This window comes from Artemia sp. Qi Xiang Cuo, chromosome 13 (assembly GCF_049724085.1).
Source record: "Artemia sp. Qi Xiang Cuo chromosome 13, ASM4972408v1, whole genome shotgun sequence".
In the NCBI taxonomy this organism is placed as follows: Eukaryota; Metazoa; Arthropoda; class Branchiopoda; order Anostraca; family Artemiidae; genus Artemia; species Artemia sp. Qi Xiang Cuo.
Genome location: NC_142806.1, coordinates 59,482,509 through 59,498,220, shown reverse-complemented (window position 1 = coordinate 59,498,220; position 15,712 = coordinate 59,482,509). Strand labels below are relative to the sequence as shown.

The 15,712-nt window shown below is 36.9% G+C and overlaps 1 protein-coding gene across 2 annotated transcripts in view; it reads left to right on the top strand.

Moving 5' to 3' along the window:
* Positions 1-15,712, top strand: part of Elp2 (elongator complex protein 2) — a 114,030-nt gene that overhangs the window by 20,960 nt on the left and 77,358 nt on the right. For both annotated transcript variants that reach the window (XM_089099623.1, XM_089099624.1), the window contains exons 2-3: positions 587-716; positions 8,118-8,325. In XM_089099623.1, coding sequence (XP_088955749.1) covers positions 594-716; positions 8,118-8,325 — 331 coding nt within the window. In that variant the 5' untranslated portion in view covers positions 587-593. The remainder of the gene's footprint in view (positions 1-586; positions 717-8,117; positions 8,326-15,712) is intronic.

Below are 15,712 nucleotides of genomic sequence, written 5' to 3'. Positions count from 1 at the left end.
GTAATTGACTGGGCTTAATTAAAGTTAAAAATCTTAAAAGAAACTAAATTCTGGCTCTTGATAAAAAAGTTAGAGCTGCCTAATTCGCAATTTAAGCAATTATCTAAATCGTGGCTGCAGCTTAATTTGATTTTGAATAGGCATTAACCAATTTACCATTTTCTTAAATTTTTCATGAAGTATCTATAGTGCTTGTATAGAACAAACAACATTATTCTACTTTGTTTCAAAACTTCACAATGGATTGAAGAAATGGCATACAATTCTTTATTAAGGTGACAACGAAGGATAAAAAAATCATAAATATTATGTTGTGAAATCAAATGCTTTTCAGAAAAAATATGAGTAGCAAAAGACACTACTGGGCATTATTGGTGAACCAATTGGATTGATATATTGCTAGATAATTAAAACATCAAAATCCGTAAAGAATATGTAATTAATCAATTTTTTTTGTCAATTCAAATTATTGTGTTGCCACACATTTTCCCCCTTGTTCATCCTTACTTGTAATCATTTGTTTATTAGATGGTGTATTTTTCTATCTTTCCTTTTTCCCTTTTGCTTTTATTTGGCCTTTTTTCAGGGTGCAAATGACCTATGAAACAGCATTTATATCTTCAGCCTGTAATCGAGTGCCATCCTGCATTTCATGGGGACCTAACAACCTCCTTTTGTATGGAGCATGTCATGCCGTTGCTATCTATGATCCCAAGGTAAGTTTTACAAGCAAAGAAGATGAATTTTTGATTATAGGGGTAAGGCCAGGGCATCTAAACCTTCCTATTTACTACTACCACTGCTAACAACTCACCACAGCACCAAGCCGCCTGAGGCCAAAACAGGTATTCACGCTCCTCCCCAGTCCCAATCTATTCAAAGGCTACCTTTTTACACCCTCCCAGGAAGTTCCCATTTCCTCTAAATCTTTCTTTATGATGTCCTCCCACCTCAGACGAGGACGACCTGCTTTCTGTTTAGCCGTAGACGGTTGCCTGAAAAGGACAATCTTTTGGCAATCTGTCATCCTTCATCCACACAATGTGCCCTAGCTACCTCAACCTTTCTTTAATTATTGCCCTAGAAAGTGGGATTGAACCACATTTTTCATACAGCCTACTGTTTGAAATATGGTCAGTCAGCCGGATACCCAGAACAATCCATAGGCAATTTCTCTGGAAAATATCTAGCAAATCTTCATCCATTTTTAAGAGCAAACATGCTTCAGAACCATATTTGACCACTGTCATCACTGTAGCTTCTAATATTCTAATCTTGGTTTGCAGACTTATCTTCCTATTCTTCCAAACCTTTTTTAACTGTGGAAAAACATCCTGAGCCTTGCCCATTCTGCTTTTAACATCTTCACTGCTCCCACCGTCTTCACTGCTCACCATCAACCTTCCTTTCCCTTACTTTGAAAACTAATGTGAAAATTTGTACTCTTTAATATGTTATAAGTATTTGACAATTAAACTAAAACAAAATTAAAACAGTCCTAACATCATTATTGAAGGAAGTTCAGTCAAGATTGAAAAAGATAACAGACAAAAACAAGTTCAATTGATTCTGAAAAAAATAAAAAAAAATAGGAGGATGTTGTTAATGCAAGTCGCTTTTTTTTTACAGCTAACCTAAAAGGCATTTTGACAACAGTTCATTGGAATTAGCTATTTGTTTTTGTGCTGTAATATGTCAGATCATTTTTACTTAAATTTGTGTTTAATGTGATTGGTAGGTATTCTCCTAAATCTCTATTTAAAGAAGTATAATTATTTAACTTAAGTCTAATTATGTTGCCTCTCAAACATAATAAAATGCTTTAAACAATTCTTTATCATTTCAGAATAAAACACAGCTTGACTGAACATATTTTGGATATTCGTGTATTTTCATTCTGCTGCTAGTTTCTAACTGCTACTACTACTAACAACTCACCACAGCACCAAGCCGCCTGAGGCCAACACAGCTACGCACACTCCTCCTCCATCCCAATCTGTTCAAAGCCTCCCTTTGTACACCCGCCCACGAAGTTCCCAGTTCCTTTAAATCTTTCTTTATGACGTCCTCCCACCCCAGATGGGGACGACCTGCTTTCCGTTTAGCCCTAGATGGTTGGCCGAAAAGAACAATCTTCGGCAATCTGTCATCCTTCATCCGCACAACGTGCCCTAGCCACTTAAGTCTTTCTTTCATTATAGCCCTAGAGAGCAGTACTGAACCAAATTTTTCAAATAGCCTATTGTTTGAAATAGCCTATGGCCAGTCAGCCAGGTGCCCAGAACAATCCTTAAGCAATTTCTCTGGAAAACATCTAGCAAATCTTCATCTGCTTTTTGGAGTGTCCATGCTTCAGAGCCATATTTGACCACTGTCATCACTGTAGCTTCTAATATTCTAATTTGGTTTGCAGACTTATCTTCCTATTCTTCGAAACTTTTTCTTAACTGTGAAAAAACACCTTGAGCCATGGCTATCTATTTTTAACATCTTAACTGCTCCCACCATCTTTACTAATAATACTACCAAGGTAAGGGAAGCTGCCCACCTGATCAATCTTTTCATTACCCAACGTCACCTTTTCATTTTCACTTATTCCTAGCCTTAGTGACTTAGTCTTCTTAAAATTAATTTTCAAACCAATTCTAGCACCCTGAACTCGCAAAACTTCTAAAACTTCATTCATTTTGCTCACAATTTCATCTAGGATGCTTAAATCATCAGCATAATCTAAGTCCAGGAGACTTTTTCCTCCCCATTTGATTCCGTGGTCTCCCATTGCCTTTCCTGTGGTCCTTAGAACAAAGTCCGTCAAAATAATCCATACAAAGGGGGATAGAACACAACCCTGCTTAACTCCTGATTTAATACAAAACCAGCTGCTAACCTCATTTCCTACCTTAACCGCAGCAGTGTTATTCTCGTACATAGCACTAATCACTTTGTATGGAATACCATACAAGGATAAAACCTTTACCAAAGCTCTTCTATCAACAGAATCGAACGCTTGCTCATAATCTATAAAACTGAGGATCAAAGGTGTTTGAAAACTCAGGCACTTCTCAATTATTAGCCTAAGAGGGATAATTTGGTCGACACATCCTCTACCTTTTCTAAAACCGCACTGCTCTTCTGTTAAAACTTTGTCTACGGCATCTCTCAGTCTAAAAAGTATCATATTACTAAGTAATTTACTACCTACAGAGACCAGACTAATGTCTCGATAATTACCACACTCATTTTAATCACCTTTCTCATAAAATGGCATAAGTAAGGTTTTCACAAAGTCGTCAAGTACTTCCCATTTTTCAAAAATCATATTCATAATCTTCAGTAACTTATTTCTAACCTCAGAGCCGCCATATTTGAAAAACTCATTTACCACCCTATCAGCACCTGGAGCCTTATTATTCTTTAATCCTTTTAGTACTGGTGCTAATTCCTCCTCACAAAATAAATCTTCCTTCACATCCAAGGTATCACAAACTTTTTCATTTTCCTCTGTGTTTTTTCCTGCAATTCTATCTCGGTTAAGCAAATTCTCAAAATGTTTGGCCCATCTCTCTTTAGTTTTTTCCTTAGCGCTAATTGCGACCCCATTCCTATCTTTAACTGGACCAAGTCCGGATTGACTACTCCTTCTCAATTTGTTAACGTGCCAGTACAATATTTTACTATTATGCCGTCTAGCTGCATCTTCCAGATCCTCGGCAATTTTATCCATGGCCTCCACTTCACACCTCCTTAGTTCATATTTTAATGCTTTCTCCACTTTCTTTAATATAATAACACTCCCTTATGAAAGGTATTTTCTGTCCTGATTTTCTCTGTTATAAGATAAATTGGTCATATCTTCCAAGGAACCTGATTTACATCTTCAGCTGCAAGATACTTGTTTAATTTGTCCATATTTTGCATAAATCAATTAATTTGAATATTTTTGAATTCCAGAATGGGAATCATCAAACCATCTTGGGTTTTAAATTTTGCTCCCTAGGAGCTGACTGTGGGATCTAAGATCATCGCAGTTACTGAAAACTCCTTGCACTGCTGCAAACATCCTGGAAGAACGAAATTCCCCAAAATTCTGAAACTTCCCGTAAACTCTAAAGCTCCTTCTCGAAAATTTCCCATCCTGTTTTAAGTTTCTGCTTTATCCACCTCTCAGCCTCCAGTAAAAAGTATTTTAACCCTTTAAAAAAGGGTCACTTTGTAACCCTTTTATAGCCTTTTCAATGACAAACTACTTTTCTCTTTCTCACTTATTGTAGTCCTCTACAACTGTTCTAAAAAGACTTTGGTGCTGCCTGAAGGCACGTCGAAGCTATCTGAGAATAATTTTATGGTTGACACACCTAAGGGGGCTCCAAATATTCTTTTTCAAAGATCAGTGATTGAAATCTCATCATTCTTGACCAGTATTGATAAGCATTATACCCAGGCCGCATAAAGTCTTGCAGCAGCTGTGACCATTGGTCACAGTTGTGATCAACAAGTGTTACAGTATCTCAGAGGGGAACAATTTTATGTTCCATTTGCCAAGGAACTCGACCTCTGCAGACCTAAGTTTTATGTCCACAAAGTATTCAAGAAACATAGACACTAGGGACTGCTTTTTTAACACCTATATTTACTGTTGTGCATTTGGCTAAATCTTGTTATCACTATATCTCTTACCCCATGGCCTGGCTGAGGTGAAATTTTTCATACCCATTGTTTTCCAATGACAATACAGGGTCCTCAGCCCTTGACCACTTTAAAAAAAAAATCCCAAGGACCACCAACGTTTAGGAGAAAGAAGGGCATCTTGCACCCCTTGCTTGAACTGGGATCATGCAACGGATTTTTTCCATCTATATGGTTGAAGGCACAAAATGGACCTGTGGCCTTTGTCCCCTCCCCTCCCCCCCCCCTACGATTGAATTTTCAGTCGAAAGATTGTTTGAACATGGGCTGTTCAATGATTTTCAATCTGTATGTCTGGAGGCAGCCCACAATCTGTTTGATATTCTTTAATTTCTAAAAAATTTAGTTTCAAATGGGAAAGAAAACTATTTTCCCCGGTTTGCTTGCAAGTTTGTGGGTCTATAAATTGAAGGAACTCCTTTACTCGGGACAAATATTTCTTCAAGGTGAAGCCTCATTTAAGTTCTGAGAGCATACAAGACATTTGATTAAACCACAAAGTATTAAAAGATAATAATATAGAAATAAAAACCGAACGAGAGTGATTCTCAGGTAGCAAATGCAGCTAAAAGATAGAGCAGATATTTGGGAAAAGACCTCTGCCAAGCTCTGCTCAGACCAAAGGGAAAAAATAGCCTTTTGAAGTTGCCCAAAAACACGTGACTGAAACCAAACTAAAAATCAGAGATCATTAAAAAAAAGTTGGAAAGGGAAGGGGTGTGAGTTTAATCTCTTTGTATTAAATTATTATAAATAAAGTTTATAAAAATATCCCCAGTAACTCCGTTTAAAGTGAAGTCTCGATTTTATTTTCTTTTAATTTCAATTGCTTCCCTAAAAGACTTTGGTAAACCATTTACAGTTGGAACTAAGGTCACTTCATCAAAAAGAACTAAATTACCTGGGTATTCAAAATCTTGGAGGACTAACACAGAATAAACTCATCGTTTTTGACTGTAGACTTTAGAGATTTGTGTATTAAAAATTTGTGTTCGTGTAGCATTTCTCCCAACTGTTGCTGGGTTCTACCAAAGTAAAAATTCTTACCAAAGTAAATATACACCATTGCCAAGAATAGGATTAGTTTTTCATTTTCCAGATTTGACAAAATATTTAACGTTCAGGTCATTTTCATTCAGTTCAGACGGAAAGAAAATTCTTTGTTCTTAATTGGTTTATTGTTAAACTCTACATATCTACTATCTTTTTATTGTTGTTTTCAACCGTGTATTTTGGTCAATATTAAGAATGCTGTACTATAATAACGCCAAGAAAACAGTTGAATCCAATTCTGATAGACAAGTATTGGAATTTTGACTAGAAAAAAAAAACTGTCAAATTCCTATAGTCAAAATTACAAAGCAAACTAACTCCTTGATTTTGCAATAGCAGCGCAATCCTCATATCCAAGAAAAGCAGGACCTATATAAGTGAACAGTTGGGGGGGGGGGTGAATTCTAGCTTTCCGAAAGAGGTTACTTTTAGCATTGCAAGGAAAATTATTCGTAATGACAGTTTTAGATATTATTTCTAAACTATTATTTCTAATCTGAGAAAAATTGGGATTCAGGACATCAAAATATAGTTTCCCATCTTATTTCCCAAAATATATAAGGGGTACATTATTTTTGCTTAACTTCTCGACAAAACAATGGGAAGTTCTACAAATATTCAACATTACTTGGTTTCTAAAAGATTTATTTTCGAAGCTAGGGTATTTTAATCAGATTAAATGTCGGATATTTGTAAGTTTATTTTGAAATTTGTGCGAAAATCCTTGTAAAAATAAAAAAAAATAAAAATTTAAAGGTAGACTTTCCAAGAATAGCTTTCTGGATTTATGTGAATAGCTTTTTGTGGTTTAATTTCTCTACAGGGGTGTAATTTGCTACGGGGCAGGGGGCAACTGCCCCCTCCAGACCCAAGTCCCCCCCCCAGACCTCAGTTTGCCCCCCAGCTGAAATTTAGTTTCTGCAAAAAAAAAATATCTTGTCAAAACTAAGATAAGCCTGCATAATTCAAGTTTCGAGAGAAACAGGTCTGTTTTCTTTAGTATATTTTTGCCTTTATGGTAATATATGGATCATTTTTCAGTTTTCACTGTCATTTTTTACTTGAGTTGGGGAAATTGGCTGCAACTTTGCTCCCCCCAGGTTCTGATGAAATTACGCCACTGGTTTTCTAAGCTACAGAATTCTCGATTATGAGAAAAAAACAACATGAAACTAGTATTGTTGCTTCTGAACATAGCAATTTGAAGGATATGCATCAAACAAGGTGGAAAAGGAATAAAGCCATGGTTCATAGAAAAGGATAGAGCTTAAAAGGGATTTGTATAGCTTTGTAATAATAAAGACACTTCCAGTACGAAAAACTGAAAATTATGTTGTTGTTTTTTTTGAAGGGGGGGGGGGGCTACAGAGGGGGAGGGCGTGATGAGTTTTTCAGAAACGGAATAAAGAGGCAATTACATAAAACAATTCAAAGAAACTCTAAAAATCTGTAGAAATTTTGGGATGATGAGAGTGTCTGAACCTTGTGATTCGTTCCCCTTGTACGTTTTCTTCACTCATATGGGCCAACAATGTCTAATCAATATATCCTTAGTACAGCCAAAGATAAACAACAATGAGGCTTCGACCGACTCATGATACTATATCTATAGGCCAACTCAAGTGGACCAGCTTGATGTGTCTTCCTGGGTCTTCCAGGAGTACGTGTCACTTAAAGACAACTTTTGGCAGGGTCAATTTCTCAATCTGATGTATGGGTCCAGCCACCATAGTTGCTTTAATTTTACTTTCTTGAGAATTGTAGTTTCTCGCTTTAGTTGCTTTTGGATATCTTTGTTTGAAACTCTGCCTTTATGTTGTTTCGGCTGTGCAGCGTGAACATTCTGTCATGAAGAACAAAATTATGTATTGTATTTAACCTTCAGCGTCAAAATTTTGCCAGCATACATAGGGATGATTAGCGAATCAAAGGATCGTATTTCAAGTTGCATTTATAGTTTTTTTTTTTTAAGTTGAACCTTTTTTGCTATTTTTGTAGAGTGGGAAAATGTGTCGGATCACCTTCGGATTAGGAAAGCCTCGTTTTCATTTTGGTGTTTCATGGGTATAACTAAAAGCTAATTAACCAATGAAAATTCTAGAAGACTGTTTTTTCTAAACAATATGGAGTGCGGTTTATCAACTGAATGCTTCATCCGGCGTTCTGTCCCCTAAACGTCTAATGCAAACTGGGCTGAGCTTTTTTTCCCACTTAACAGAACGTCTTCAGCTGCTAAACAAATAAAAATGCAAGCGAATTAAGGGATTCCCAGTTGTGTTAGTGATTTTTCTCATGGGGACTAGTTTGTGTTTCAATTCTTTTTAGCCTTGCACTAGACATAAAAGGCTTATAAATAGCCTATTAATTTTTCTTTGTAGGCTTATTCTAATCAAGGTGCTGTTGTGAAGACCTTAGTATCTCATAATGGTCGCGTTAATTCAGTAAGATGGGCCAAGAAGTTGACACCTACTGATTTTATTAAATACGAGGATTTTTTTGTGTCTGCTGCATCAGACAGAAAGGTTGTCGTTTGGAAGAAAGAGGACGGAGGAGCTTACAACTTCAAGCCAATGACTTCTCTAGCTGGTATCGTTTTTATTTTGTATTTTTTTTTATTTTTTTTTTAAAGAAAAATTCGTTTTCTAACAGTTTTTGCTTAATGGTTGTACTATTTTGACTGTTAAAGTCGAGCGAATTGCTGAAGAGAGGCTCCTTTGGGTCTGGATTTCCTCCACGGTTTAAAATCTTTGGCAGTGTCATTGAATTTAGTCTCTCAGTAGATTTACGCTCGTATATCAAAATAAAATTATTTTTCATAGCGAGCGCAATAGCACTGCCTAAGTAAAGAACGATGTTGGCATATTGTATTATTTATATTTTTCTTTTAGACCAGGGCACTTCGTGTCGAAAGAAATGTCGTAGAAACTTTGAAAAGGGCTCATTCGATTGGAAATTGGAAGGGCTTGTGCCCTTTTCAATAGCTGGAAGTGATTGGAAGCCAACTAACACTCCTTCCACGCCCACCATTTCCCCAAACACATCTAATCAAAATTTTGAGAAAGCCATTTTGTTCAGTTTAGTTGAAAGATCTGGAAATTATGTCTTTGAGGAGGACACTCCCCCCCCCAGGCATCAGGGAAAGGGTTGTAAGTTATACCCTGGAGGCATATAAGGTTTTTATAGAAAGCGTTGTTGTCGGGGAAACTTCAAAAATGGCTCATTTGATTGGAAATTCAAAGGGCTAGTGCCCTTTTTAGTAGTCGAAAGGGATTGGAGTGTAACTAACCCCCTTATCACGCCCACTATTTCCCCAAGCACATCCAATCAAAATTTTTAGATAGCTATTATGTTCAACGTAGTTGAAAGTTCTGAAAATTAGGTCACAACCCCCGCCCCCCCCCCACAGTCCTCAGGGAAAGGGTGGTAAGTTATGCCCCGGGGGCATAATAGTTTTTATAGAAAGCATTATCATAGAAACTTCAAAAAGGGCTCATTTGATTGGAAATTGAAAGGGCTAGTGCCCTTTTCAAAAGTCGAAAGTGATTGGAGTGTTACTAACCCCCAATCACACCCTCTATTTCCCCAAGCACATCCAATCAAAATTTTGAGATTATAAGTTATACCCTGGGGGGCATATAAGATTTTAGAAAACCTTGTCGTAGAAACTTCATAAAGGGCTCATTCAATTGGGAATTCAGAGGACTAGTGCCTTTACTAATAGTCAAAAGTGATTGGAGGGCGAATGCCCCCTCCCACGTCCATCATTTCCCCAAACACTTCCGATCAACATTTTGATATAGCCATATCGTAGAACGTAGTCGAAGGGTCCGGAAATCATGTTTTTGAGAATGACAACCCCCCACAGCCCTGATGGCTAAGGTTGTAAGTTTTCCCCTGGGGACATATAAGGTTTTTATAGAAAGTTTTGTCGTAAAAAAATTCAAAAAGGCCTCATTGGATTGGAAATTGAGAGGGCTATTGTTTTTTTTAGTAGTCGAAAGTAATCGGAGGGAGAATCCCCCTCCCCATGCACATCATTTCCACAAACATTTCTGATCAACATTTTGATAAGGCCATTTTGTTCAACGTAGTTGAATGGTCTGGAAATTATGTCTTTGAGGATGACAATCCCCCACCCCTATAGCCCTCAGGACAAGGGTCATAAGTTATGCCCTTGAAGCATATAAGGTTTTTATAGAAAGTTTTGTCGTGGAGGCTCATTCGATTGGAAATTGAGAGGACTATTGCCTTTTCATTAGTCGAAAGTGATCAAAGGACTTATGGCCCCCCCCCCCCTACGCCTATCTTTTCCCCATATACTACCAATTAAAATTTTGAGATAATCATTTTTTCAACGTATTTGAAAGGTCTTGAAATTATGTCTTTGAGGATAACAAATCCCCTTAGCCCTCTGGGTAAGGGTTGTAAGTTATGCCCTGGGGACATATAAGGTGTTTATAGAAAGTGTGGTCATATAAACTTCGGAGGGGCTCATTAGATTGGTAATAAAACGCCCTTGTGCTCTTTTTAAGAGTCAAAGTGATCGGAGGGAAGCTACCCGCCCCCACACACACACACACCGTATTGTCCCGAAATGTATCTAATGGAAATTTTGAGATATCCATTCTATTCAAAATAGTCTAAATATCATATAACAAGGCTTTTGGGCTTAAAACAAACCCCAGAGATTATGGGTAAGGGTTGTAAGTTATGCCCAGGGGGTATTTAAGGTTTTTATGGAAGGGATAGTTGTTTAACTTTAGAAGAGGCATAATATTTTTCATTTTCCCTGAAAAGACTGTGTCAATATAAAACGAACAGAAATGAATTGAAAAATTTTTTCCACAAAATAAGTTTTTTTTTAAAAAAGTAAAGAACTCCATTATACCAAAAAATGAACAAAAATATAATCAAATAATCTACCAAGCATACAACTACCACAAATCAGTATCAATAAATAAATGAAACCCAAAGCAAACAGAAATTAAAATTTCTTGTTTTAAGTCAAACTCAAACCGAGCAGAAATTAATATGAATAGGGTTCTAAACCCCTATGCTTTCTAAAAGCAAGAACATAATTTGTGCTTTGCTGAAAAATTCTTTTATATATTTTAGCTTTTATAACTTTAAGAAATCAAAAATTACTTTAAGATTTTAAGGAATAAATATTACCATTTGTATAGTAAACTGACAATGCACATTCTTTCAGTAAATTCATTTGAACTTTTTTCAGTAAAGTACAAATTATATTCTGGCTTTTAGAAAACATAGGGGTTTAGAACCATACTTATGTTAATTTCTTGCTTGTTTTGAGTTTGAATTTGTCATTTGTTTAATTTCTGTTTTTTTTTTTTTCTTTTTTTTTTGCTTACTTGCTAGACGATTTCACATAATGTAAGTAAGGGTTGCATTAAAAAAAAATTAAATGCCTGGCATATAAATAAAGTTTGACCGGGGCCCCAAACTGGCTTCAATTAAATAAGTATCATTATTAGTAAAGAATTTGTCTTTTGTTTTATGAAATCTAGTTTTAGTTAAAATCTAACGGTTCGTTTTTTTTTGGTCTTAACGGGATATTTTTGCAGCATAGGACGGTGTGCATCCTGTAGTTCTGCTATGGTATTCCTATGAATGATTTTTGTATAGCTTAGCGCAAAGAGAATGGGATGATGAGAGTAGGATCTTTAGAGATATTAATTAAAAAGACTTTTTCCACAAAATAAGTTTTTCAAAGAAAAGTAAAGAACTCCATTAAACAAAAAATGAGCAAAAATAAAATAAAATAATCTACCAGGCGTAAAATACCGCAAATCAGAGTCAATAAATAAATGAAACCCAAAACAGAAATTACAATAAATAACTGAGTCAAACTCAAAACGAGCAGAAATTAACATAAGTTGGGCTCAAAACCCATGCCTTCCCAAGGCCAGAACATAACTTTACTGAAAAAAATATAAATGTTTTTACTTTTATAACTTTAATAAATCAAATAATATTAAGATTTTGATTACTAAATATCAGTATATGTATATTAAACTGAAAATGCCCATTCATTGTATTTGTTTCAGTAAAGTGCAAATTATGTTATGACCTTGGGAAGGCATGGGGGTTTTGAGCCCAACTTTTGTTAATTTCTGCTCGTTTTGAGTTTGACTCGGTTATTTATTGTAATTTCTGCTCGTTTTGAGTTACATTTATTTATCGATGCTCATTTGTGGAAATTGTGATTTGGTTTCACGCTTGGTAGATTATTTTATTTTATTTTTGCTCATTTTTTGTTAAATGGAGTTTTTTACTTTTCTTTGAAAAACCTATTTTGTGGAAAAAGTTTTTTTTTATTAATTTCTGTTCGTTTTATATTGGCATAGTCTTTTCAGAGAAAAAGAAAATAATACTTTAAATCCTTTCGTTTTTTTAAAAATTTATTGTTTGGCCTGCTATTTGTATGCTGGAGAAAAATTTTCAGCAATTTTTAACAACATACACCCTCTTAAAAATCTCGACACACATAGAAGTGTTTAATTTAGTTTCATACCTCGTCTAGTTGACCTGAAATGGACAACTTGATACCATTCGCAAAAAAATCTGTTTACTTTCTTTGATAGCTTGGATATACTTACGCTATTTTGATTTGATTAAATATTAAGAGCAGAATCAGCCACAAAGGTTTGAACATAGAACCCTCAGTCTTGGGATACTGCTGAGATGCCTTATTGGTAATTATCATTAACACAGTGCATTTTGATTTAATCTTATGGCAAAATTTATTTTTTAAACATAAAGTCAAATGAGAGGGTGGGCATGGGAGGGGGATTAGTTTTCCTCCAATCACTTTTGACTTTTAAAGAGGGCATCAGCGCTTTCTATTTTCAATCGAATGAGCCCTTTTCGAAGTTTCTACGACAACTCGTTCGATAAGAAGTGCCCTGGTCTAAACAACATCAAGAACAACAAAATAATCCATTATACCAACATCGATCTTTACTATAAAAATGTCAAGCCTTCCAATCACTTTTGACTATTAAAAAGGGTACTAGGCCTTTCGATATCCAATCGAATGAGCCCTTTTTGAGCTTCTACGACAACACTTCCTTATAATCATCTTATATACCCCCAGGACATAAATTGCAACTCTAACCCTAAGGGCAGTGAGGGTGGTTATCATCCTCTAAGGCCTAATTTCCAGAACTTTCAACTACGTTAAACAAAATGGCTATCTCAAAATTTTTATTGGATTTGTCTGGGAAAATGGTGGGCGTGAGAGGGGCGTTAGTCTCTCCAATCACTTTCAACTATGAAAAAAGGCAATATCCCTTTCAATTTCCAATCAAATGAGCCCTTTTGAAGTTTCTACGACAACGCTTTCAGTAAAAACCTTACATGCCCCCAGGGGATAACTTACAACCCTCGCCTTGAGGGCTGGGGAGTTGTCATCCTCACAGACCTAATTTCCAGAAATTTATACTATGCTGAATAAAATGGATCTTTAAAAATTTGATTGGATGTCTTTGGGGGACTGGTGGGCGAGACATGAGTTAGTTACCCTCCAATCACTTTCGACTATTAAAAAGGCCACTATCCCTATCTATTCCAATTGAATGAACCCCTTTTGAAGTTTTTACGACAACTCTATCATTAAAAACCTTATAAGCCCCCAGGGCATAGCTTACAACCTTTGCCCTGGGAACTCTGGGTTTGTTATCCTTAAATACATAATTTCCAGAACTTTCAACTACGTTGAACAAAATGGCTATCTCTAAACTTTGATTGAATGTGTTTGGGGAAATAGTGGACGTGAGAGGGAGGTTAGTTGCCCTTCAATCACTTTCGGCTATTAAAAGGGCAATAGCCCTTTCAATTTTCAATGAATGAGCCCTTTTGGATGTTTTTACAACATCAGTTTCAATAAAAACCTTACATGCTCTTAGGGCATAACTTAAAACCCTTGCCCTAAGGGTTGTGGGGGGGGGATGGGTTGTCATCCTTTAAGACCTAATTTCCAAAACTTTCAACTGCGTTGAATAAAATGGCTATCTAAAAATTTTGATTGGATTTGTTTGGTGAAATGATGGGCGCGAGAGGGGGGTTAGTGGTCCTCCAATCACTTTCGACTATTAAAAAGTGCACTAGCCCTATGAATTTCCGATCGAATGAGCCCTTTTCAAGTTTCTACGAAAATCATTTTCAATAAAAACCTTATATTCCCCCAGGGCATACCTTATAACCCTTGCCCTGAAGACTGTGGGGGGAGTGTCCTGCTCAAAGGTATAATTTCCTGAACTTAAACTGCGTGGAACAAAATGACTATCTAAAAATTTTGATTGGATATGATAGGGGAAATGGTGGGCTTCGAACGGGGAATAGTTGCCTTCCAATCACTTTCGACTATTAAAAAGGGCACTGGCCATTTCAATTTCCAATCGAATGAGCCCTTTTTGAAGTTTCTGCGACGACACGTTCAGTAAAAACCTTATACGCCACCTTGGCATAACTTACAACCCTTGCCCTGAGGGCTTTGGGGGATTTTCCTCCTCAAAAACATATTTTCTATCTGGAAATCCACAGCACTGAACAAAATGGGTATCTGAAAATTTTGATTGGATGTGTTTGGGGAAAAGGCGGGCGAGAGAGGGGGGCTAGTTGCCCTTAAATCACTTTCGACTATTAAAAAGGGCACTATACCTTTGAATTTCCAATCGAATGAGCCCTTTTTCAAGTTTCTTCGGCAAAGATTTCAATAAAAACTTATGTGCCCCCAGGGCATAACTTATAACCCTTGCTCCAAAGACTGTGAGCGGAGTGTCCTGCTCAAAGGTATAACTTCCTGAACTTTAACTGCGTGGAACAAAATGGCTGTCTCAAAATTTTGATTGGATGTGTTTGGGGAAATGTTGGGCGTGGAATGGGTGTTAGTTGCCTTCCAATCACTTTGACTATTAAAAAGGGCACTAGCCCTTTCAATTTTCAATGAGCCTTTCTTGAAGTTTCTGCGACAACGCCTTCTATAAAAACCTTATATGCCCCCAGGGTATAACTTAAAACCCTTGCCCCCTGGGTTGTAGGGGAGTGTCCTCCTCAAGAACATATTTTCTATGTGGAAATCAACTACGCTGAACAAAATGGCTATCTCAAAATATTGATTGGGTGTGTTTGGGGGAATGATGGGCGCGGGGGGGGGGCTAGTTGCCCTCCAATCACTTTCGACTGTTAAAACGGGCAGTAGCCCTTTGAATTTCCAATCGAATGAGCCTTTTTTGAAGTTTCTACGATAACGCCTTCTATAAAAACCTTATATGCCCCCAGGGAATAACTTAAAACCCTTGCTCCAAGGGTTGTCAGGGAGTGTCTTCCTCAAAAACATACTTTCTATCTGGAAATCAACTACGCTGAACAGAATAGTTATCTCAAAATTTTGATTGGATGTGTTTGGGGCAATGATGGGCGTGGGGGGGGTATAGATGCCCTCCAATCACTTTCGATTATTAAAAAGGGCACTAGCCCTTTGAATTTCCAATCGAATGTGCCTTTTTTGAAGTTTCGACGACAACGCCTTCTATAAAAACCTTATATACCCCCAGGGCATAACTTAAAACCCTTGCCCCGAGGGTTGTAGGGGAGTGTCTTTCTCAAAAATATATTTTCTATCTGGAAATAAACTACGCTGAACAAAATGGCTATTTCAAAATTTTGATTTGATGTGTTTGGGGGAATGATGGGCTGGGGTGGGGGGCTAGTTGTCCTCCAATCACTGTCGACTATTAAAAAGGGCACTAGCCACTGCAATTTACAATCGAATGAGTCCTTTTCGAACTTTCTACGACTACTCCTTCGATACGAAGTGCCCGGGTATGGAGAACCAAAAACTAACAACACATTGTGCCCGCATTGTTCTTTACTTAGGCAGCGTTAGCGCGCTGCCTATGATATCATTGGAATATAACGATTAAAATTGCCAATGCTACTTATACCCAGC